General features: G+C 49.2%; 7 protein-coding genes across 7 annotated transcripts; 3 read left to right on the top strand and 4 right to left on the bottom strand.

Annotated features, from left to right (window-relative positions):
- Nucleotides 1–2,778: 2,778 nt before the first annotated feature.
- On the bottom strand, nucleotides 2,779–4,609 carry N7520_004037 (uncharacterized protein; the record flags this gene model as incomplete). The annotated part of the gene is made up of 3 exons (XM_057137972.1): nucleotides 2,779–3,371; nucleotides 3,435–4,293; nucleotides 4,349–4,609. The coding sequence occupies 3 exons, from the start codon at nucleotides 4,607–4,609 to the stop codon at nucleotides 2,779–2,781; spliced, it is 1,713 nt and encodes a 570-aa protein (XP_056998437.1).
- Nucleotides 4,610–5,552: 943 nt separating this feature from the next.
- Nucleotides 5,553–6,002, bottom strand: N7520_004036 (uncharacterized protein; the record flags this gene model as incomplete). Its single annotated transcript, XM_057137971.1, has 1 exon — nucleotides 5,553–6,002. One exon carries the CDS (start codon nucleotides 6,000–6,002, stop codon nucleotides 5,553–5,555), a length of 450 nt encoding a protein of 149 aa, XP_056998436.1.
- Nucleotides 6,003–6,473: 471 nt separating this feature from the next.
- N7520_004035 (glutamate--cysteine ligase) lies at nucleotides 6,474–8,833 on the bottom strand (the record flags this gene model as incomplete). The annotated part of the gene is made up of 7 exons (XM_057137970.1): nucleotides 6,474–7,481; nucleotides 7,539–8,124; nucleotides 8,176–8,301; nucleotides 8,356–8,498; nucleotides 8,561–8,626; nucleotides 8,696–8,768; nucleotides 8,823–8,833. The coding sequence occupies 7 exons, from the start codon at nucleotides 8,831–8,833 to the stop codon at nucleotides 6,474–6,476; spliced, it is 2,013 nt and encodes a 670-aa protein (XP_056998435.1).
- A 403-nt stretch (nucleotides 8,834–9,236) lies between these two features.
- On the top strand, nucleotides 9,237–9,458 carry N7520_004034 (uncharacterized protein; the record flags this gene model as incomplete). Its single annotated transcript, XM_057137969.1, has 1 exon — nucleotides 9,237–9,458. The coding sequence occupies one exon, from the start codon at nucleotides 9,237–9,239 to the stop codon at nucleotides 9,456–9,458; it is 222 nt and encodes a 73-aa protein (XP_056998434.1).
- Nucleotides 9,459–9,747: 289 nt separating this feature from the next.
- On the bottom strand, nucleotides 9,748–10,183 carry N7520_004033 (NADH dehydrogenase [ubiquinone] 1 beta subcomplex subunit 7; the record flags this gene model as incomplete). The annotated part of the gene is made up of 3 exons (XM_057137968.1): nucleotides 9,748–9,852; nucleotides 9,946–10,067; nucleotides 10,132–10,183. 3 exons carry the CDS (start codon nucleotides 10,181–10,183, stop codon nucleotides 9,748–9,750), a joined length of 279 nt encoding a protein of 92 aa, XP_056998433.1.
- A 476-nt stretch (nucleotides 10,184–10,659) lies between these two features.
- Nucleotides 10,660–12,888, top strand: N7520_004032 (putative APSES transcription factor; the record flags this gene model as incomplete). Its single annotated transcript, XM_057137967.1, has 3 exons — nucleotides 10,660–10,692; nucleotides 10,794–10,980; nucleotides 11,048–12,888. The coding sequence occupies 3 exons, from the start codon at nucleotides 10,660–10,662 to the stop codon at nucleotides 12,886–12,888; spliced, it is 2,061 nt and encodes a 686-aa protein (XP_056998432.1).
- Nucleotides 12,889–14,696: 1,808 nt separating this feature from the next.
- N7520_004031 (uncharacterized protein) lies at nucleotides 14,697–16,442 on the top strand (the record flags this gene model as incomplete). Its single annotated transcript, XM_057137966.1, has 1 exon — nucleotides 14,697–16,442. One exon carries the CDS (start codon nucleotides 14,697–14,699, stop codon nucleotides 16,440–16,442), a length of 1,746 nt encoding a protein of 581 aa, XP_056998431.1.
- Nucleotides 16,443–18,218: the final 1,776 nt, after the last annotated feature.

Genomic DNA, 18,218 nt, shown 5'->3' with positions numbered 1-18,218 from the left:
TACCAACGTCAGTGTAACCTCTTTCTGCCCAGGGTGCCATGTAGACAGGACATACTCCGTACATCGCTCGATCTTCGATCCTCGATCCGCGAGTTTTCCGTCGAGTGGATCTTTTTTTTCCTGTCCGGTCCCGCCCGACACGTTTTTATTTATTTTTACTTTTACCTAAGTATTCGATGAGAATAATAAATACACAACTTCAAATCACTAGTCACGACGGCCTCTCCGTGAACAAGTGGGCCCATGGGGCACCGAAAATGGGGCGCGCATCACCATCACGGCGATTCAAATCGATCTTTTTACCGAGAAAACACGTATGTTCTCCGTTTCCCGTAGTGGACTCAGAATTACATCTCCACACAGTCTCGCGTTTTTATACTAAGTATGGATTACACGGAGTATGCACGGAGACGGAGTTCGTATAAACTGATAAAAGGGGTATATCATTGGTCGGACCATCTTTAGGCCTGTGCTGCAGCCATAGATCGGTGACAACATTTGAACGGAGATCAATCGTGATCTGGATCTGGACCCAGTAATAGAAATCGATCATATATCTGCAGATATCACATATATGTCGATACTATTCCTTCTATCTCTCTACCTAGGTATCTGTACTCTGTACCAGGGAAGTCTCCATAAACACGGGAAAGAAATTGCAAGGAGTTAAAACCGTAGATCAGTATGCACTCGGACCTCGCGCGCTAATTCATAGTAAGTCATAGCCATGAGGTGAGTGGATCCGAAACTTTCGTTCTCTGATTCTTCTAAGCTTCTTTCCAAGGTTGCGTCACCTCTTCAAGGACCTTATATGGTTGGGACTATCGTCACTAATTAGGAAACTTAGTTAACCATTGCTCGTGTTGAGACGATCGTCTCCACCGGATCTACCCGCTTCGATTTTACTTGGCTGAGGCTCGTGTATGTAAATTTAATGAGGGAAAGAGCTCCAGGATCTTGGTTTTCATATATAATTAATTTTCTTTTTGGTTTTTAAATTTTTAAACTTCTTCAGTTCAGTCTGGTTCGTTCTGGCTCAGTTCAGGTTCAGCAGGTTCAGCAGGTTTAGGCCCCCCTTTATTTTAGAGAACCGTGCGCTGAGATCTGAGGTGGATGTGGATTGGGAGCTTTGGACCCGGGGAACCGTCTCAGGTTCGCTTATATCGCACGCTGATTCCTCGGGACATGATGGTTCCCGCGAAGAGTGGGCTGACGGGCTGAAGGACCGTGGGAAGACAGACCCGGGCCGAAGTCTATCTGCAGGCCTGGGACGAGTGGCGCTTGATGTGGAGATTGAAATCGAACTTCCCGGACTGGTGGGTCGGACTATTGAATTGAAAATTTTCTTTTTCTTTTTAATTTTTCTCATTTTTCAGTTTTTAGCTTCAGGGTGTTAAGGTGTGTACTACTACTCAGTATACTGTATACGCGGTCCATACGCGCTAATGTGGGTTGCCTCGGTGCCTTGATGCTGATGTACCTTGTTACGTACATGTATGCGTCTGATCTGTACCAATGCAAGACTGTATTGATTCAGACTATTGGACTTATTTTGATTTGATCTACCCGAGACAGGCAGAAACCGATGCAAGATACGATTCATGCTTGCGCGGTGTAAAAGCCTCCGAGATCGAGCGATGCCTAATGTTGGAGTAACCCTGCACATGTGGCATGCATGAGACTGTTACAGTAAGGTTCGGCGTTTGGTTTTGGTTTTTTTTTCTGATTGGCATCATGGCCGGGATCTGCTTGGATTTTAGTTGATCTTTACTCCATCTAGGGCTCCGCTAGCTGACGTGGGATCTTAGATCGATTCAGGCGAACCCACGGATACAGTCGCATGGCGGTGTAGATCGAATTTCCATCGATTCCAACTTCTCTTACTGTAAGGATATTATTCTTTGTTTTTCTTTATTGTCCCCCCTCTATCCTATTCAGTGTTCATGTGAGTATAGTGGCTTTAGGCCACGTCACTAGCGCCATCGATTAGAGGCTGGAGTTAATTCGGGAAAATTCGAGATACTTAACTAGTTCCCAAATAGGCTTTTTGTGCATTTTAATTTAGCGTCGCTAGAAAATGCCGCCTACCAGAAGCCCAATAAACCACTGCATCGATGTATGGAGTACATCACAAATACTGTGTACTCTGCACTTCGAGCTCCACTCGATAAGCGCACTCAAGACGCTGGATATTTGATCCGACCACTTAGGATCCTGGCTTTCAGCTTAGTGTGTGAAAATGAAATGATGGATGGAGTCACGGTAAGGCATTATTGAATCGCGCCCCGTCGCGTTCCATGGAACCAAGGGGCAAGATTTGTGTTCTGAACCCCACGCGATCTCGATCCTCCCTCCGATCTACCATTTTTTAGTTTCTGCACGCCCCAAGTCGGCAAGTAATTTACGGTACACTAAGTAGACTAAGAAGTATAGATCCTTTTTAATTTATGGTGATTAAGGGCAATGGACAAGTTCGGTATCTTTGTCCGTGACACTAAGAATCGGTGCTTAGACGCATTATGGCTTAGCCTCCGGGCTAGAAACATTTAATATCGCAAGTTAATTAAGCTAGAACATTTACTTATCTAAATGCTTCTAGACAATAGATTAATTCCAGAAACATGGCGTTTACTCGGGTCCGTCGGATCCGATCACTCTCCCACGTTGCGCTCGCGTGGCGCTGGAACCGGATAGAACCGTTCTCGGAGAAACCTCATATGACATCTATTTGTCACGACTTACCGGCACATGCGGATGTATCTTTTCATCTAGATCCATCTACCGCCAAAAAGTCTCAGCCACTGAATTGAGATACTCGATTGGTTCTTTGCGCCATGTATCGGCCTCCATTCGGCTAGTCGTATTCGAATCCAGAAAGAGGTCAATCGGGCGTTCCGCTCCATAGGGATCCCAATGTACCGAGGCGTTTACAGTCCCTGGATTGGGGTCCAGATCGTGGATGAATGAGGCCCACATACTCGTCATCATCGCACTGAGGTCATAGTACGATTGCGGAACCCCGGCGAATGGTTTCCCGTAGTGATATCCTAGTCCGTTGATGTTATTAAACACAAACGCCACTTCCTCGAAATGGGTTGCCCCAACGATGAGCGGTGTGTCCGCTGCATGTACGTTGAACCGATAGCAATATGCCGGGGTGGATGTTTCTGTCCAGGCTTCGCACTGCCGGCGCCGGTTCGCGTGCATGGCGAAATCGCCCGCAAAGGCACTGGTCCGTCGCCACTCCCAGCCCTGAGCTGGTACACGTTCATCGCCCAGGAACGCGGGGATCCCCAGCGACGGGATATCAGGATAGAGGTTAAGAATTTCACGGGCGACGGACGGTGGCGTTTGAAAATCGAATCCCCCATCTTAGTCACGAATGCAATTTTTCAGCCTGCATGTCAGGATTTACTAGAAAGGAAATAACGTACCAGTTAAATATTCATACCACTGCTGGGTAGTGTTGATACCCGTAGGACCAAAGGCAGTCCCCTCGTCTGTGTTACTACCCGCAAGAATCGGAACCTTGACAAATTCATGCTTATTCATCTGAATACTGCCCCAGTTCCGAATCAAATCGCCGTCCAGCACCGGCCAGAAATTATATGTGGAGGAGCCGCCAGTCCCGTTCAGAACAGCGTTGAGAGTGGTAAAAGGGACTTCGCGCAGGCACTGCAGTGTGTCCACTGTATCTGTGCAGTTCACGCGAGATACAAGTTCGTCATAGGTAGTTTGGAACGTAGTATAGTTTGACGGGCTGGCTGCGATGGAACCGCCAGATTCCATAATCGCGGCCCGGAAGAGCTTGTCGTCTCGTCCTCCGTATGCCGTGAGATGACAACCGACTGACATGGCGCCTGCGGACTCGCCCCAGATTGTGACTTTCGAAGGATCACCACCAAACGCGGCAATGTTCTCCTGGACCCAGTGTAGAGCTAGTCTCTGGTCTCGTAAGCCCAGGTTTGTGTTCCCGCTACCCCAGACCTGGCTTGAACTTATCCAGCCCCAGGCCGAGAGTCTGTAGTTGAGCGTTACCCCGATGAACGGTTTACCTGTTTCGACGAGATCAGTTTGGATTGTATGAAAGGGCACGGAGGAAATACCAATCTTATACGAGTTCTGCACCATCCTTGACATGTTATAGCGCTCATCCGATCCAGATCCCATATAGAACCCACCACCATGCAACCAGACTGCAACGGGCAGCTTCGAGTCATCCGTCACGGACGAGCTCCGGATCACATTGATGGTGAGACAAGCTTCGGACTGAGGATACCAGATCGAGTCCGTCTGCAGCATGCAGTGTCAGGGCAAAATCTCAACCGGACAAGTATGAAATACTAACTCCATATCCGACGCAAATGTCCGAGTATTCTTTAGCATCTCGCGTCCCTTTCCAGCTCTCATTCAACGAGTGCGGAACGGTAAATCGCAGATTACCCAACGGTTGTTGGGCATATGGCATGCCCAGAAAATAGTCCTGGTTGTACTCCGCATTGTGGATTCCCACATACGTTCCGTTCAGAACCTTGACTGCAGGGTTTGACTTTGTAGGAACAGCATGAGCTGTCGCCAACACGGCGAGCAGGCTGATCGCAACCAACATTGTAAGAGTTGTCAAAAAGGTCTAAGCTGGGGATCTCTCAGACTTGGAACTCCCAGACTCTGAGATTATATACTCTTGTTCGGGAGACCTGGGGATGCATGGCGACGCATATCATTTTTGCGGGGAAGGGCTAAGGATGCCAGGCCCCACATCCAAACTGTCCATGATCAGCGCCCAAAGGTGAAGAATGATACAGTAGCAGTTCGGTTGAATTGTTGGACTTAGTGAAATATGCCGACTAAGGTTTCCGTTGACGGAGATTCCGGAACTATCATGGCGTAGAATGCGGAGAGAAGACGCCAAAGGCGGGGAGAAATAGAAATGTTCGATTCTGATTTGCGAATATCAATGCGGAGAATTAAAGTCAAAGCATTATAATTTTGCGGGGGTGTTGCCCTGCTTGTTACTGCCCGAGGTTTATCCGCGTTCTAGACAGGATTGGGGCATTGTGAAGGTCCTTACCAATGTCATCCAACATTAAGATACACGGATCTTTGATACATGAACATGGAATAAGCGAAGAAATATTGGAAGTAAGCCAAAAAGACGAAAATCGATAACGTGAACAAGCTACTTTAGCCTGATTGAGAGCAATTTTGAAACTGACGCACCAAATGGCTTCAGTCAAGGACCGGCATGATTTATCATCTTGCTTTAAAATTAATTTCAGATATGTTTCAAGAATAAGATACTTCAGAGAGTACCCAAAAGTGCATAGCTTGTCGATGACTAGTATGTAGAGGTGTTGAGGATCGAAGAGTTATGTACAAGAGAAACGCCCGTCGCTCGTCACTTAAGGCTTTAAATATAGGAAATAGAAGGAACAATGATATAGTACATATCTGTATACCTAATTCTCACCAGAAAGCCTTGAGCTAACCCAAAAATCATGCAAGGTGATTCCATCCCAACGCCGAAACAAAGCCTATAAACACCCGTAGAACTATTCCATACCCATCTCCTCTTCAGTAGGCCTTCTACAAGAATCCACCAATCCAGTAACCTTCCACTCCCCATGAAACTTATGTAAAACAAAAAGCTCGACACCAACATGATCCACAACCCCATTGAGCTTCGCCCTGAACGGAGCCCAGACAGCCGCAAGATTACCCCCCTCCTGAACCTTGACCTCTGGGTCCCAGATCCGCTCATCCACATCATCCTGTAGCGTCGCCATGTATTCAATGAAGGAGCCAATCGTGCAAAAGCGAGGGGTTGTATCTGTAGGCGGTGGTGGGGATAAAGACATGCCGCCTGACCGTACGCAGTGTCTTTCGAAATCAGGTCGAGATTTGGTATTTAGTGCCGAGAGGAAACCATTTGTGACAGCCATTATGGATTCGGTCTCTTTGGATGGTGAGGGGGGTGTTGGGGTTGACATTCCCCAGCACATGGTTTTTTGTTTATTTTAGGAGATGCGGGATGGGATAGGATGGGATGGAATTTGGATTGAAGGGTAAATGGTGGGGTGGGACGAGATTGGAAATCCGAATGCTTGAAAATTGATGGGCATGTTGAAGCTTCTTTTCGTCTGGTACTTATGAATGTCGCTTGATGTGGCAACTGCTCATAATTATTGACTGTTCCTTGATGGGATGGTTGTAACCGTTGCAATGTGGCTCGGTCGATTGCAGGTTGTATAACCCTCGTTTCCTATAAGTCTGGGATCTGGGTTTGTTTTGCGCGGACGATATCGATCTCGGCCCTCGGCAGGATATAATGGAAAGCCTTGTGAGTGAAAAAATCATCAATACAACCAAGAGGGCTGCCTCTCTGGTCGCTGCTAATATGTGCAAATTGAAATCAACCTCTAAAATGCAATCGACGCTCATCTATCTACATTAGTGGATGCAATAAAATTTATCTAATTCTTTTTGCCACGAAGGAGCTCCCAGCCAACAGATCCGTTCCGGCCCTCCTTGGTGGTTACCTCCTCCACCGCCTTGATAAGGTCGTAGGTGATTTCCTCGGACACAACACTGTCCTGCTTGTAGCTTGGGTGCTTGGCTACAAACTCGCGGATCCAGCGAGCTCCGGTCCACAGAGTGCCGTCGGCGCGTTTGCGAATGAGATCGAGGTAGCTTGCGAGGAAGCAGCGAGTCTCGACGTCCACATTGACGCTGTTCAAGTAGGACTCCACAAGCGGGATGAGACCAGGGAATGAGCCATCCGTACATCCATTAATGATGTCGTCAATGGTCATTAACTCATATTCGACCTCGACCGGACCAAGAGGAGGGGACGGAGGTGGCGTGTTGACAGCTGATGAGGTGGTAGAAGAAAATGTGCTGCCGTCAGAAGACCGTTGAGGAACCTTGGGGGCACGTGCTGAGAAAGGATCCTTGCGGAAGTAGAACTTGCGATCGAGAACAGCATTGCGAGCATGGGCAGTCTCCATATTCTCGGTGGTGCGCTGAATGGGTATGTAGAAGTTAAGGTCAAAGCTGAGGATAGCACGGGTGACGAGAACGATGAAAATGCTGAACGCCGCATTCTCGAAGTCGGTCATCTGAATTTCCATGGAGCGGAACTCAACTCGCCAGCCGATGTCGTCCTTCTCAGATGGTGGGGGCTTGAAACGCATGTGTTGCCAGTTGGTAGACTGGAGGTTCTCGAAATGGTCACCCTTGCTCAAGTCGAGTTCCTCAAGATCTTCAGAGAAGATCACTAGTGGATCACGAATAAAAAGATGGGCAAAATGTGTGGCAAGCAAGTCATCCATGCCTCCGTCCATCAGACGCTTTTTAATATCGTGGTCAATAACCAAATCTGGGTCAAAGTATTCCTTCCGCAACCGAGGGTCTTCGGAGATATAAGTCGAGTTGGAAGCATATCGAGACTTGGGAATTCTCCACCGGTCATTTTTAAGGGGCTGTCCAAAGTTAACACAAGGTCCGAGTTTGGAGACTGTTTGAGGGAAAGAACTTACTGCCTCTCCGAGCTCTTCAGGGGTTCTGTCATCAACTGCCCCGCTAATCTGGTTCCACCGTACATCTGTATCGACAAGGAATCCCTTGTAGATTGGAGTGGCCGCCGTAAGAGCCAAAAGAATCGGTCCAAGTGGGCTCAACTGATCATAAAGCTTTCGCCCTTCAGTCATATTTTTGGCCTGGAAGGTAATCTGCAAGCAGCAGCTACCCATGCCAAAAGCCATGGCATCCATGTAGACGTGGTCGTCTTTAGCAGCACCGTTGCGGACATCGTCATCTTCCGGCCAAAGATGCAGATCGTAGTTGACGGTGGGATCCTTAAAAGGCGAGGGTGTGTTCAGATCCTTGAAAATAGGCACATTTAATTCAACCTTGCGTCCTCGTCGGGAACGAATATTGGCGGCCAATGTCGGGAATCGAATGTGAGGGTTGGCAATCTCATCGGGAACAAATTGCGAACGAAGAGCTGGGCCTGATGGTGGATAATAGGGCTGAATATAGTCATCCTTCGTTCCCAGCCGAGGGAATGTAGTAAGAGTTATAGGCGACTCATTAGGTGCCATGTGCGCCTTGGCGACCTCTCGTCTGAGAGAATCAATATTGGTCATAGGGTCAAGTTCCAGAGAAACAACCTACCGCCATTTCATATTAGATTCCACCTTTAACAGATCTTTAAACCCAATGCCCCACGGGCTTCCTGGGGTGGCCTCGAGCATAAACCGGCCAAACTCAGGGTGGAAATGCGGGGGATCTTCACCAGCGCTAGTGAATAGTCAGAACTCTGCTCATTTTCTTACGGCACGAACCACCGCTTACTGTTCCCCAGTGTGATCCTTCTCAGATGAGCCGGCCTGCCATAGAGCCTCATCGCGGGCGAGAGACTTCAAGATCTCAGCCTGAGCCAAAGATAACCGAGCCTTCTTGGCTGCATCATCGAGAGACACCACAAGATATTCGACCTAGTACCCCAGAGCAGAAGGTAAGCCTCCTCCAGCCAATGTAATTTGCATGGTGATCATACCTCGTCGCCCCACAGGAGGACGTCTCGTTCTTTGCCTCGCGCTCGACGCCAATTCGCCAGTAATTGCTGCATACCCGGTCAGATTCGAAACTATGAAGATCAACAGCCCCGCTGCCCCGTCTCGGCATATAATACCTCAATTCCCCACTCGCGAACCTGATGCGCCTTCTTCTTGGCCTCGGGCCATTCGAGAGGAGTTCCAAGAGCACTGTAGACATTTTAGTGACCTTGTAGACATCTCACAGAAGGGAGAAACACCTACAGTAGACCCATTGTTACTAGCCTTCACTTTCGGACTTCCAATGCGCGACGCAATGCCGATCAAAGAATAAAGACGAGTAGGAAGGCTCGACCCACGACAGGTCCAAAGCCGGGGAAATATGGGAGAAGAATGAGTAGATATGAGCGAAAGTGCCCAGAAGAACTTCAAGTCAAGCCGCGCATGGGCCCGTTCCGATCGGTTCTTTTAAATTCTTGCATTGAGGGGGAATTTTCGCGTTACGGTTCCCGGCGGGGCAAGATCTCGGCGATAAGAATCCGGATTTCTAAGCAATCAGGTGATGCTGATTACTAGTTATGATTTTTGATCTATGTAATGCAGTCGAGGACTCCTTTGATGAGCTTTCTGACTGTTGCTATCCAGAGAGATAGATATACCGCGAGTACCTATACATGGATGAGCAATCCTTACCCTGGTCTTGTGGAATGCCGGCTGACTCGAACCCCGCGAGTAGCAGGCGCCACGCTACTGCTGACCACCGGCCAGTCGCATGCCTCGACAACTACATCCCCTGCAGGGCGTGGTTGGATCGGCAAGCCACCGCCAATGCGAGCAGGCGGTACTACTAATATCACTAAAAAATCCATCGTTGCCGTTGCCGCCGGTGCCGCTTGGTAATTTCGTTACTTTGGTGTAGCTTCACCTCGTATATGCAACTCCGGCCCTCGGAGACAGAGTTGAGTGAAGGACACTGTCAAATTGCGACATAAGCAAGTAACAAATGAGTTTGCTTTGATTTGTTAACTGGGCAATTACCCCAGCAAAACCAGGGAATCGAAAAGGAAAAAGACCAAGGTCCCAACGCCATAAAAGGCAGTCCATGAGCAGTCTCAAGATATCATATATGTACATAACCTGCCGCTTGTTCAGCAGCTCTCACGGAAACACACAGCAAAGTTCGGCAAGCTCAGTTGCTGCGGGCACCGTCCTTGGCAGCGCGCAGCTCGTCCATCTTGGCCACCCGCTTCTTAAACTCATCGTACTGGCACTTCTCGTAGGTATGACGCTCATTCTGTTCGCAAAGAAAAGGTTAGCTGGTGTGCCCTGCAGAGACGCGCCTGCTCGAGGCGAATTATTCGGGACACAGGAGAAAGCGAATCCGTACCTCACACTTCCACGGAAGGTAGTACTCTGCTTGCCGGCACCGGTTCAGAGGAATCAAAAGGTGTGCACATGAGTCGCGGTATTGCATGGGAAGACGGGCCTCGGACATCTCCTGGCGGGTGGCTGGATCAAGCATCTTGGTTAGCTTCATGGTGGTTTGAGAAGGCTCAATGGGCTGGATTCGTACCGGAGGTCTCCGCAAGACCCACTGCGCTCTTAACCGACTCAGCAATAGTCATTGTGACAAAAATTGGTGTGGTTGAGACGGTCGGGGGGATGGGGGACAGGCACAAGTGGTGGAGGTGTGGACTGGCCTTCACTTTGAGGTATCTCGTTTGCTCGCGGATATGTGGTCATGTGATATGTATGTCACATGATTGGGTGGATGGATCGCATGTCATGTGATGAGACTTGATCTTTCGCCGTTACATAATCCACCCTAATCTAGGTTAGTCCGTAAAATCCACTATACGCGGTAGCGACCCGCGTCTTTGCGCGTAACGTCGATGCCACCCTGGATTCCAAGTAGCAAACCGTTTTCCAACGCTCTCAGTGAATTTGTGAGTGAATGAGATGCATTCACCCTTAAAGCATTTCCAAATTCAATTATAATTGTGAATTGAAAACGTTTCTCAAGCGCCTAAGTGCGCGCCACAACACTACTCGGAACCTGCCAGTCACCAAAGTTCTCAACCATACACACACCATAGCTAAGATGGACTCCATTTACTCAGCCACATATAGCAATGTGAGTCCTCCATATCATCATGGCATCCCTACTTTGTCTGGACCTTTATGGGGCAATCCTTACCCTTAGTCTTTCAATTGATGTTGATCGTGTTCCTCTAGGTACCTGTGTACGAATTCAAGATCGATGGCGACAGTATCATGCGACGGAGATCGGACGACTGGGTCAATGCGACACATGTTCTTAAGGCCGCAGGGTTTGATAAGCCTGCGAGGACTCGAATCCTAGAACGAGAGGTTCAGAAGGGCAAACATGAGAAAGTGCAAGGTGGTTATGGAAAATATCAGGGTATGTTATTGGGAAAAGATCACCCCCAGCGGTTCTTTCCGGCACTTTGCTGACTTCTTGTCTTTAGGAACATGGATTCCCCTACCAGAGGCTCGTATGTTAGCAGAGCGCAACCACGTCTTTGCCAAGTTAGCACCCATCTTCGAGTATGTTGCCGTTGCCGGAGATCGCAGCCCTCCACCTGCACCAAAACACACCTCCGCTGCCTCTAAACCACGTGCACCACGCAAGTCCGCCAAAAACACTGCTGCCCTCGCTGCAGAAGCCTTCTCTGTGATCCAACCAACCCAAAATCGAAATATGGGCCCTCCAAACCTCCCCCATGAACAATATGAAAGCACTGCGTTTGATGACAACGAGTCCATTGAACAGGCAACCCTCGAATCCTCTTCCATGATGGCAGATGAAGATATGCAAATGTCCCAACATGGGGGCCGAAAGCGCAAGCGCGGCACGAATGAAGCACCCACCATGAGCATCGCTGAACAAGAGCACATTATGTATGGTGATCAATTGCTGGACTATTTCATGACTGTAGGAGATGCTCCTCAAGCGACGCGAATCCAACCTCCAGCACCCCCCGCCCATTTCCAGATCGACCGGCCAATTGATGACTCGGGCAACACCGCGCTGCACTGGGCTTGCGCCATGGGTGATCTGGAGATTGTGCACGATCTACTTCGTCGAGCAGCCAATCCCAAAACCTTGTCTATTCATGAAGAAACCCCTCTTGTTCGAGCCGTTTTGTTCACCAATAACTACGAAAAGCGGACTTTCCCTGCTCTGCTGGATCTATTGCTGGACAGCATAACATTCCGAGACTGGTTTGGAGCTACCATCTTCCATCACGTTGCCGAGACCACCAGGAGCAAAGGCAAATGGAAGAGCTCAAAATACTATTGCGATGTTCTTCTGGATAAGCTGTGCAAGAACTTTTCCCATGATGAAGTTGATTTGTTGCTATCATGCCAGGACGACAATGGCGACACAGCTGCCCTGGTTGCCGCCCGCAATGGAGCATTTCGCCTGGTCAACATGCTGACCACTCATTGCCCTCGAGCTGCCGACCTGGTGAACAAGAAAGGAGAAACAGCTGCCCAGATCTCACAACGATTCCAGGCTGAGAATGACATCCCGCCTCCCCCCTCTTCCATCACCATGGCCAACGACCATATTGACGGTGAACTAGGTGGCCTGGTGCAGTCAGACCGCATGTCTATCGCGCCGCCCATCGATTCAACCGCAACCTCCAATTTACTTTCCAAGATCGGCGCAATCATGGCGGATGCCAACAAGAAACTTGCATTGACCTACGGCAACTCCAAAGTCTCTCAGCAAGACTCCACCGACGTTACCAACCCTGAAGCACTATTCGAACAACTCGAATCGGATCGGGAGAAGATTCGGAAGCAGGTGGCTGCCCTTGTTGCCAAGGAGCTCGAGCACGAACCTAGCAATAGCCAGCTAACCCGTTACGAGAAATTGCGCGGCACTTACGAGTATCTTCTTGAACGCGTGCAGTACGGTCAACTCGTGGAGAAATTGTCCTCGGTTCCGAAAGTTTCGCCGACGGACCCATCCTCTCTCAACGAGGAAGAGCTGATCGCGCAATATAAGGTTGCACGCGATCTCGTGGATGCACAGAAGAAACGCCGAAATGCGGTACGCGATCTTGCTCAGCAAACCGCAGACGCGGGTGTGAGCACCAAGTTTGATGTGCACCGTAAGCTGGTGGCTCTAGCCACTGGTTTAAAAGAAGAAGAGCTTGATCCGATGGCGGCTGAGCTGGCTGAGACTCTGGAGTTCGATCGCATGAATGGCAAGGGTACATCTCCCGAGCCGTCTCAGCTAGCATCCGCTAAACTGCCTGCCACACTGGCTTCCGAGCGTATCGCTGTGGATACCTAGGTCGCATGTGTACCTTTAATGACTTTCATTTGTGATATTTCATCCTCCTGACTTGTCTCTCTCAAGCCGACCAGCAGATACCCCATGTTTCCTTTCTCGATGTCTTGTTCATACTTTTGTTGCGGATCTGATCCTACTAGATCCGTCGCTGCTACCTTGTCTTTACTTTTCCTTGTAGATAGCAATATGACCATTGATATTTGTTCCATTCATATAATAGTAGGATAAATAGCAATACTTCCTTGTCACAAGGAGAAATGAACGTGTCCAGATGGTTATACGTAATCAAAGCTCCATATGCTTACGGAGCTTCATTGGCAGGGATCGGCAGGCGTAGATCATAATAACGCTTAGACCCCTTCAATGTCCATCATCAAGCGAAAACAATCTCCATTCATGTCCCACAGAGTCCACCGCACAGAGGAAGCCATGGCCCACATTATCTATTCAATGCATGAAATAGTTCTGTAAGCCTTGCCACGTACAGAAAGGCCGTAAGGCGGTTATTCTACATCTATTGGCTGCAGGCTCAGGGCTTGGCAGCAACGCCGGGCGGCTCCAGGGGCGATATGAGACGAAGAGGCGGACATGTCGGTGGGCACTAGCGTCCCTGAACCAATGAAACCACCGGGGGATGTGACGACGGGCTCTAGGCTCGTCACGCTCTCAGGCGTGTATTCGTTGGTGATTGGGTGTTGGACCCCAAAAAGGTGACTCCTTGAAGGTCAGAAGAAACCCAGATCTCAGCTGAATATATAATCAAGAATACCATTTAGTTTGATAAATATATGTCAAATCTTCGTCATTCTGGGATCCGAGAAAGTCGCGATGTGTGCCTGAGGCATGAAAAACCCAACCCAATCCCCACATCCGCACTTCTTCCTCTTCCCTTTCTTCCCAACTCATCCTTTCTTTCTTTTTTTCTTCGCATTCTTTCATTCTCTGCGGCTCGCATCGTTGATTGAGAACCCCCAAAAAATTCATAATACAAAAAAAAGGAGTATCTCAACTTCAAACTAATTCGTTCGATTGGTTCTGCCCCTGAAGAAAAAGCGCTTGGAGATTCTGTGAGATCCGATTCAATTGTCAATATTATTTTGCCCCAAAACCCTCCCACGATATTCGATATTCGCATACCGTATTTGCATCACTGTGCCTGGGGCCATTTTTGTTTCGTCTTCGCCACCCATCGAATCTCATCGTGCCTTGCCAGCTGGTCGTGTTTCAGGACCTAACACTCCGCCGTTGCCTACACTTCTATCTTCACTTCATCAGGGACTTGCAGAGCAACTCCCTTACTTTTCTTCTGGTGCCCACCGAGAGACCTCTGATCTATTCGCCTAATTCACCCTCATCTCTTCGTCCGTATCTTACGCTTCGAAACGATCCTCGGCTTCTGACCCCGAGAGTGGAAAAAAAACAAACAACATCCTTGTACAGCTTGATAATCTTGGCATCGCGTTTCTGCTGTCTCCATTGAGTCTGTCTTTCATACTGCATACATTCACTTGTGGTCCGTGACCTTGAATTCTGCTTGGCGAATATTCACTCTGACGGCGTCCGTGATTCAAGAATCGCGTCCTTTTTTCGTCCCCACGATCCCTCACTTCGCATCCGAAACTTTGACTGCTCTTGCTCTCAGTTTTGGCATACTATTCTTGACATTAGACTTCATAATCATCTAATCACCTGGGAAAGCTTTGAGCTTAGCGGTTGATCCGAAGCTCCCTCCCGTTACGGATATCTCGAACGCGACTCATCCTTCGCTCAACCTTGCACATACCCTCCACCATCTCACTTCACGAACAATGAGTATGGACGCTGGCGGTCTTGCTCAAATGACCTACACCAACTCCTTCAATAATGGCAGTTCCCTCGGGGTCCCCGGCTCCGGTTTCGCCTCCCGAGGGAAGGGCTCTCATATCAAGCGCCTGAGCGTGCCTCCTCAGGTCGCAACCATCGACGAGTCTCAGACCTCCACCATCGCAACCCCGCGCACCAGTCGATCGCATCTGCTGGCTGGTCTCCGAACTGCGCCCAAGTCCGCGACCATCCCTTCTCAGCAACAGCGTTACGCCATGGAGAGTGGTCGGATGCCTGCCAACCGAGGCGATCGCGTCCCCCAAACTGCCACGGGAGCTGGTTTCCCGCAGCACGCGTACACTCCCAACAACGGCATGAACAACCACCACTACCATCACCAGCAGCTCCAGAACCGGGACCGGGAACGAGAACGGGAGAGGGAAAGGGAACGGGAACGCCTGATGTACACCATGCCGGAGCAAGTGCTTGCACCACCTATGATTGACATTGGCGGCGGTGAGATGATGGACGAAAACCTCTACGCGGAGCTTATGTCCACCAATCTATTCCTCGCCGCGCAACAACAGCGTCTTCAGCAACAGCTGATCAGCGTCACCGCTGCCGCCCAGCAGTTCCAGGGTCTTAACCTGGGAATTTCTCTCCCTCAACAGCAGCAGATGCAGTCGCTTATGCCAGGTATTGGTTTCTATCAGCAACAGCTCCAGCAGGGTGTGCAGCCAATTGTGCAGCCGGTCCCCGGTCAGCCTGGCTTATTTTCCGTCTACAACCCTCTGACTGGCCAGCAAAGCTATGTCATGGACAACAGCGCCCAGGAGGACAACGCGGCATATCATGGAAATCAGTCGGACTCGCAGGTTCCTCAATTCCGTGCAGAGATCTCCCCGCCTGCCGACTCTGCTCCATCGCAGATGTATTTCCCACAGCCAATCTCTCCTCCCAGTGGCACTCCTTCTCCGCCTGCAGAGTCATCTGCTGGTGCTTTTCGTCGCAACCACCGCAAGTCCCCATCCTTCAATCCTCTATTGAAGACCAATATCGATACGAACAAGGCGAATGCTGGTGCTGGACCCGGCCCTCGGTCAGCTGTTTTCCCTCCTACCCCGGCCACTGGAACCTTCGGACCTGGCCAGGCTCGTGCTGGTGAGCACCCGATCCGCCAACCTCGTGGCCCTCCTTCGCTTGAGGATCTCGTGGCTAAGCCAACCTCCAAGCATGAGGGAAGTAAGAACTTTGCCACCCGGCAGCGCCGCCGTGCTGTCCACAATCTGGTTCGCGCTGGGATCGAGCGCCGTAGTGATACCCGCAGCTATGGGTACAACAGCAGCGGAGGCACCAACACCCCAGCGAGTGAGAAGGAGTTCACCTTCTCGGATGGTGATGACGCAACTGTGCGAAGTGGCAGCCTTTCCAGCAAGCCAAGCTTGGGTAGCTTGCGTGCAGCTGCGAACGGTGCCATCGGATCTGAGCGCAAGGAGAAGTCCAGTCGCAAGTCCCCCGAAAGCCCTTTTCACAGTGTCACCCCTACGAGTGAGGACGGATACTTCTCTGCCAAGTTTGCGGAGGTTCGCGCGGAACAGGACTATTCGCCAACGAGCACTTCGGGTACTTCGTCTCCCTCCGTAGCAGCCGTTGTCGCGGGCCAAGGACAAGCTGCTCAGGCACCCGAGCGCCGCAAGACGCCCATGCTTGTGTTGTCAAGCGCCGAAAAGCGCAAGACTCCCCTCGTGTAATGCCAACCATCATGTGACAGCGACGTATGACCATTTTCATTTCTTTGTTTGGTGGGCCTTTGTTCTTTTTATCTCTTAGTGCCCTTACCATTTTTGAGCCATCTGCTCTTTCCATTCATTCTCTGTTACTCTTCTCTCGCTGGTAACTTCGATCTTGCCAGCCTTGACGCGCGTTTGATGAAAGACTTGGATCAGTCTACAACGACTTATTTTCTGCCTCTCTTCTCTTCTCTTCTCTTCCCATTCTACACTTTCCTTGCAGTGTTTATTTCCTGATTCCCTTCTCGACTCCTGCGTCGCGTTGTTGACGGAACCTAATCCATCTTTATTCCCATGTCGAAGCCGATGAGCTTTGACCTTGAGACAGAAGTGACGCATACCGTCCTTCATTTATCAGTGGCTCCGTTTTTTTCACCGGGGTTCTGTTGGACATCCGGTTATGTGCAGACAGTCCCCTTACGGGATCCTTGTAGCATTAGGGCCCACTAGTGCAATACAGCTCTACAGCTCATGGTTCAATTTCATGTTAAATTTGTAGCTATACCCAGTTGTCATCATCTAGTCATCTTAGGAAGATAAGCCAACCCTATCCCGTCCAACGACAAAACCACGTGGGGCGCCCAAGGTCTCTCGCCAGCGAGCGTGGCAACCTTGAAAGTGCTTGGTGTCCTTCCCGTGGCCCCGGAGGAGATCTGTTGGTCGGACAACAGGTGGATCATGCAAGATTGCTAGATGAGGCGAGTCTCAGTTCGTCTTCGGGTAGGAATTTTACTAGACTGCCGAGGTGCAATCGTCAACTGGTGCTTATCTATATACGTGTGCACCCAGGTAGTACCTAGTACCTGCCCACATGTTAACAGGCTAGAGTTCCAGGCTATGTCCAAGGGTCTTTGGATTGAGAGGATCTATTTATCTATATTTGGTTGAGAGATATATGTATAAACCTGTTCTCCTTCCGAGACTGCCACCTGATTAATCGATTTCTGGATATCAATATATAAATGTTTAATACGACAGATTAGTATGCCCACAGTATTTTGACATTGTAAATAGTATCGACAGGCTCTTTCCAAAAAGGACCAACTATAAGCGAACCACGTCCTTGCTAAAAAGCTTAAGCTAAATTTTGGAGTTCATGCTAGGTATCCACAAAAATTTGAACGCATTCAAGTCAAAATCCCCAAAGTCGACTCTTTCCAAATCGGGGCTAATTGCCTCAGATTCACCATAGCCATAGTATCTGGCTGCCTATTCCACTTGACTGAGATTAAATTCAAGACCATGGAGGGTCTAGAGCCGGGCGGAGAAACTCAAAGTAGGTCGTCATTCCTGTCTTGTGGGGAGAAATAGGCCTTACTAGAGCTCATATTGGTGAATGTGGTGATGTGGTCAATGCGACCCAATATCTAGTCATCCGTGTCTACGTTCGCAGATACGGAAACTTCAGTTTACTTTATATCCAATGTATATATGTATGTGGATGTTTATTTTTAAATTTTGGGTTATGAGATTTAGATCTTTGTCCGAAATAGGGAACAGCCAACGGATCCCAGAATAAAGTTTGTCTCTTGGGAGATATATCGGAGGGTAAAAGAAAAGAAAAGGTAAAAAAATACTTGTTTATCAATTGACAACATAATCGTCACCTTTCTTTTCTATATTACCTCTTTAATCAACCTGATCGATTGTACATGGTCAAGCAGGAAAATCTGTAGGACATCTTGTCACTATGACGGCCCTAACACAGATTAGGTGTTGGTCCCTGCGTTTCGTACG

Source organism: Penicillium odoratum (genome assembly GCF_028828045.1).
Source record: "Penicillium odoratum strain IBT 22623 chromosome Unknown utg000003l_segment0_segment0, whole genome shotgun sequence".
Classification (NCBI taxonomy): Eukaryota; Fungi; Ascomycota; class Eurotiomycetes; order Eurotiales; family Aspergillaceae; genus Penicillium; species Penicillium odoratum.
This window is presented reverse-complemented; position numbering and strand designations above follow the sequence as displayed.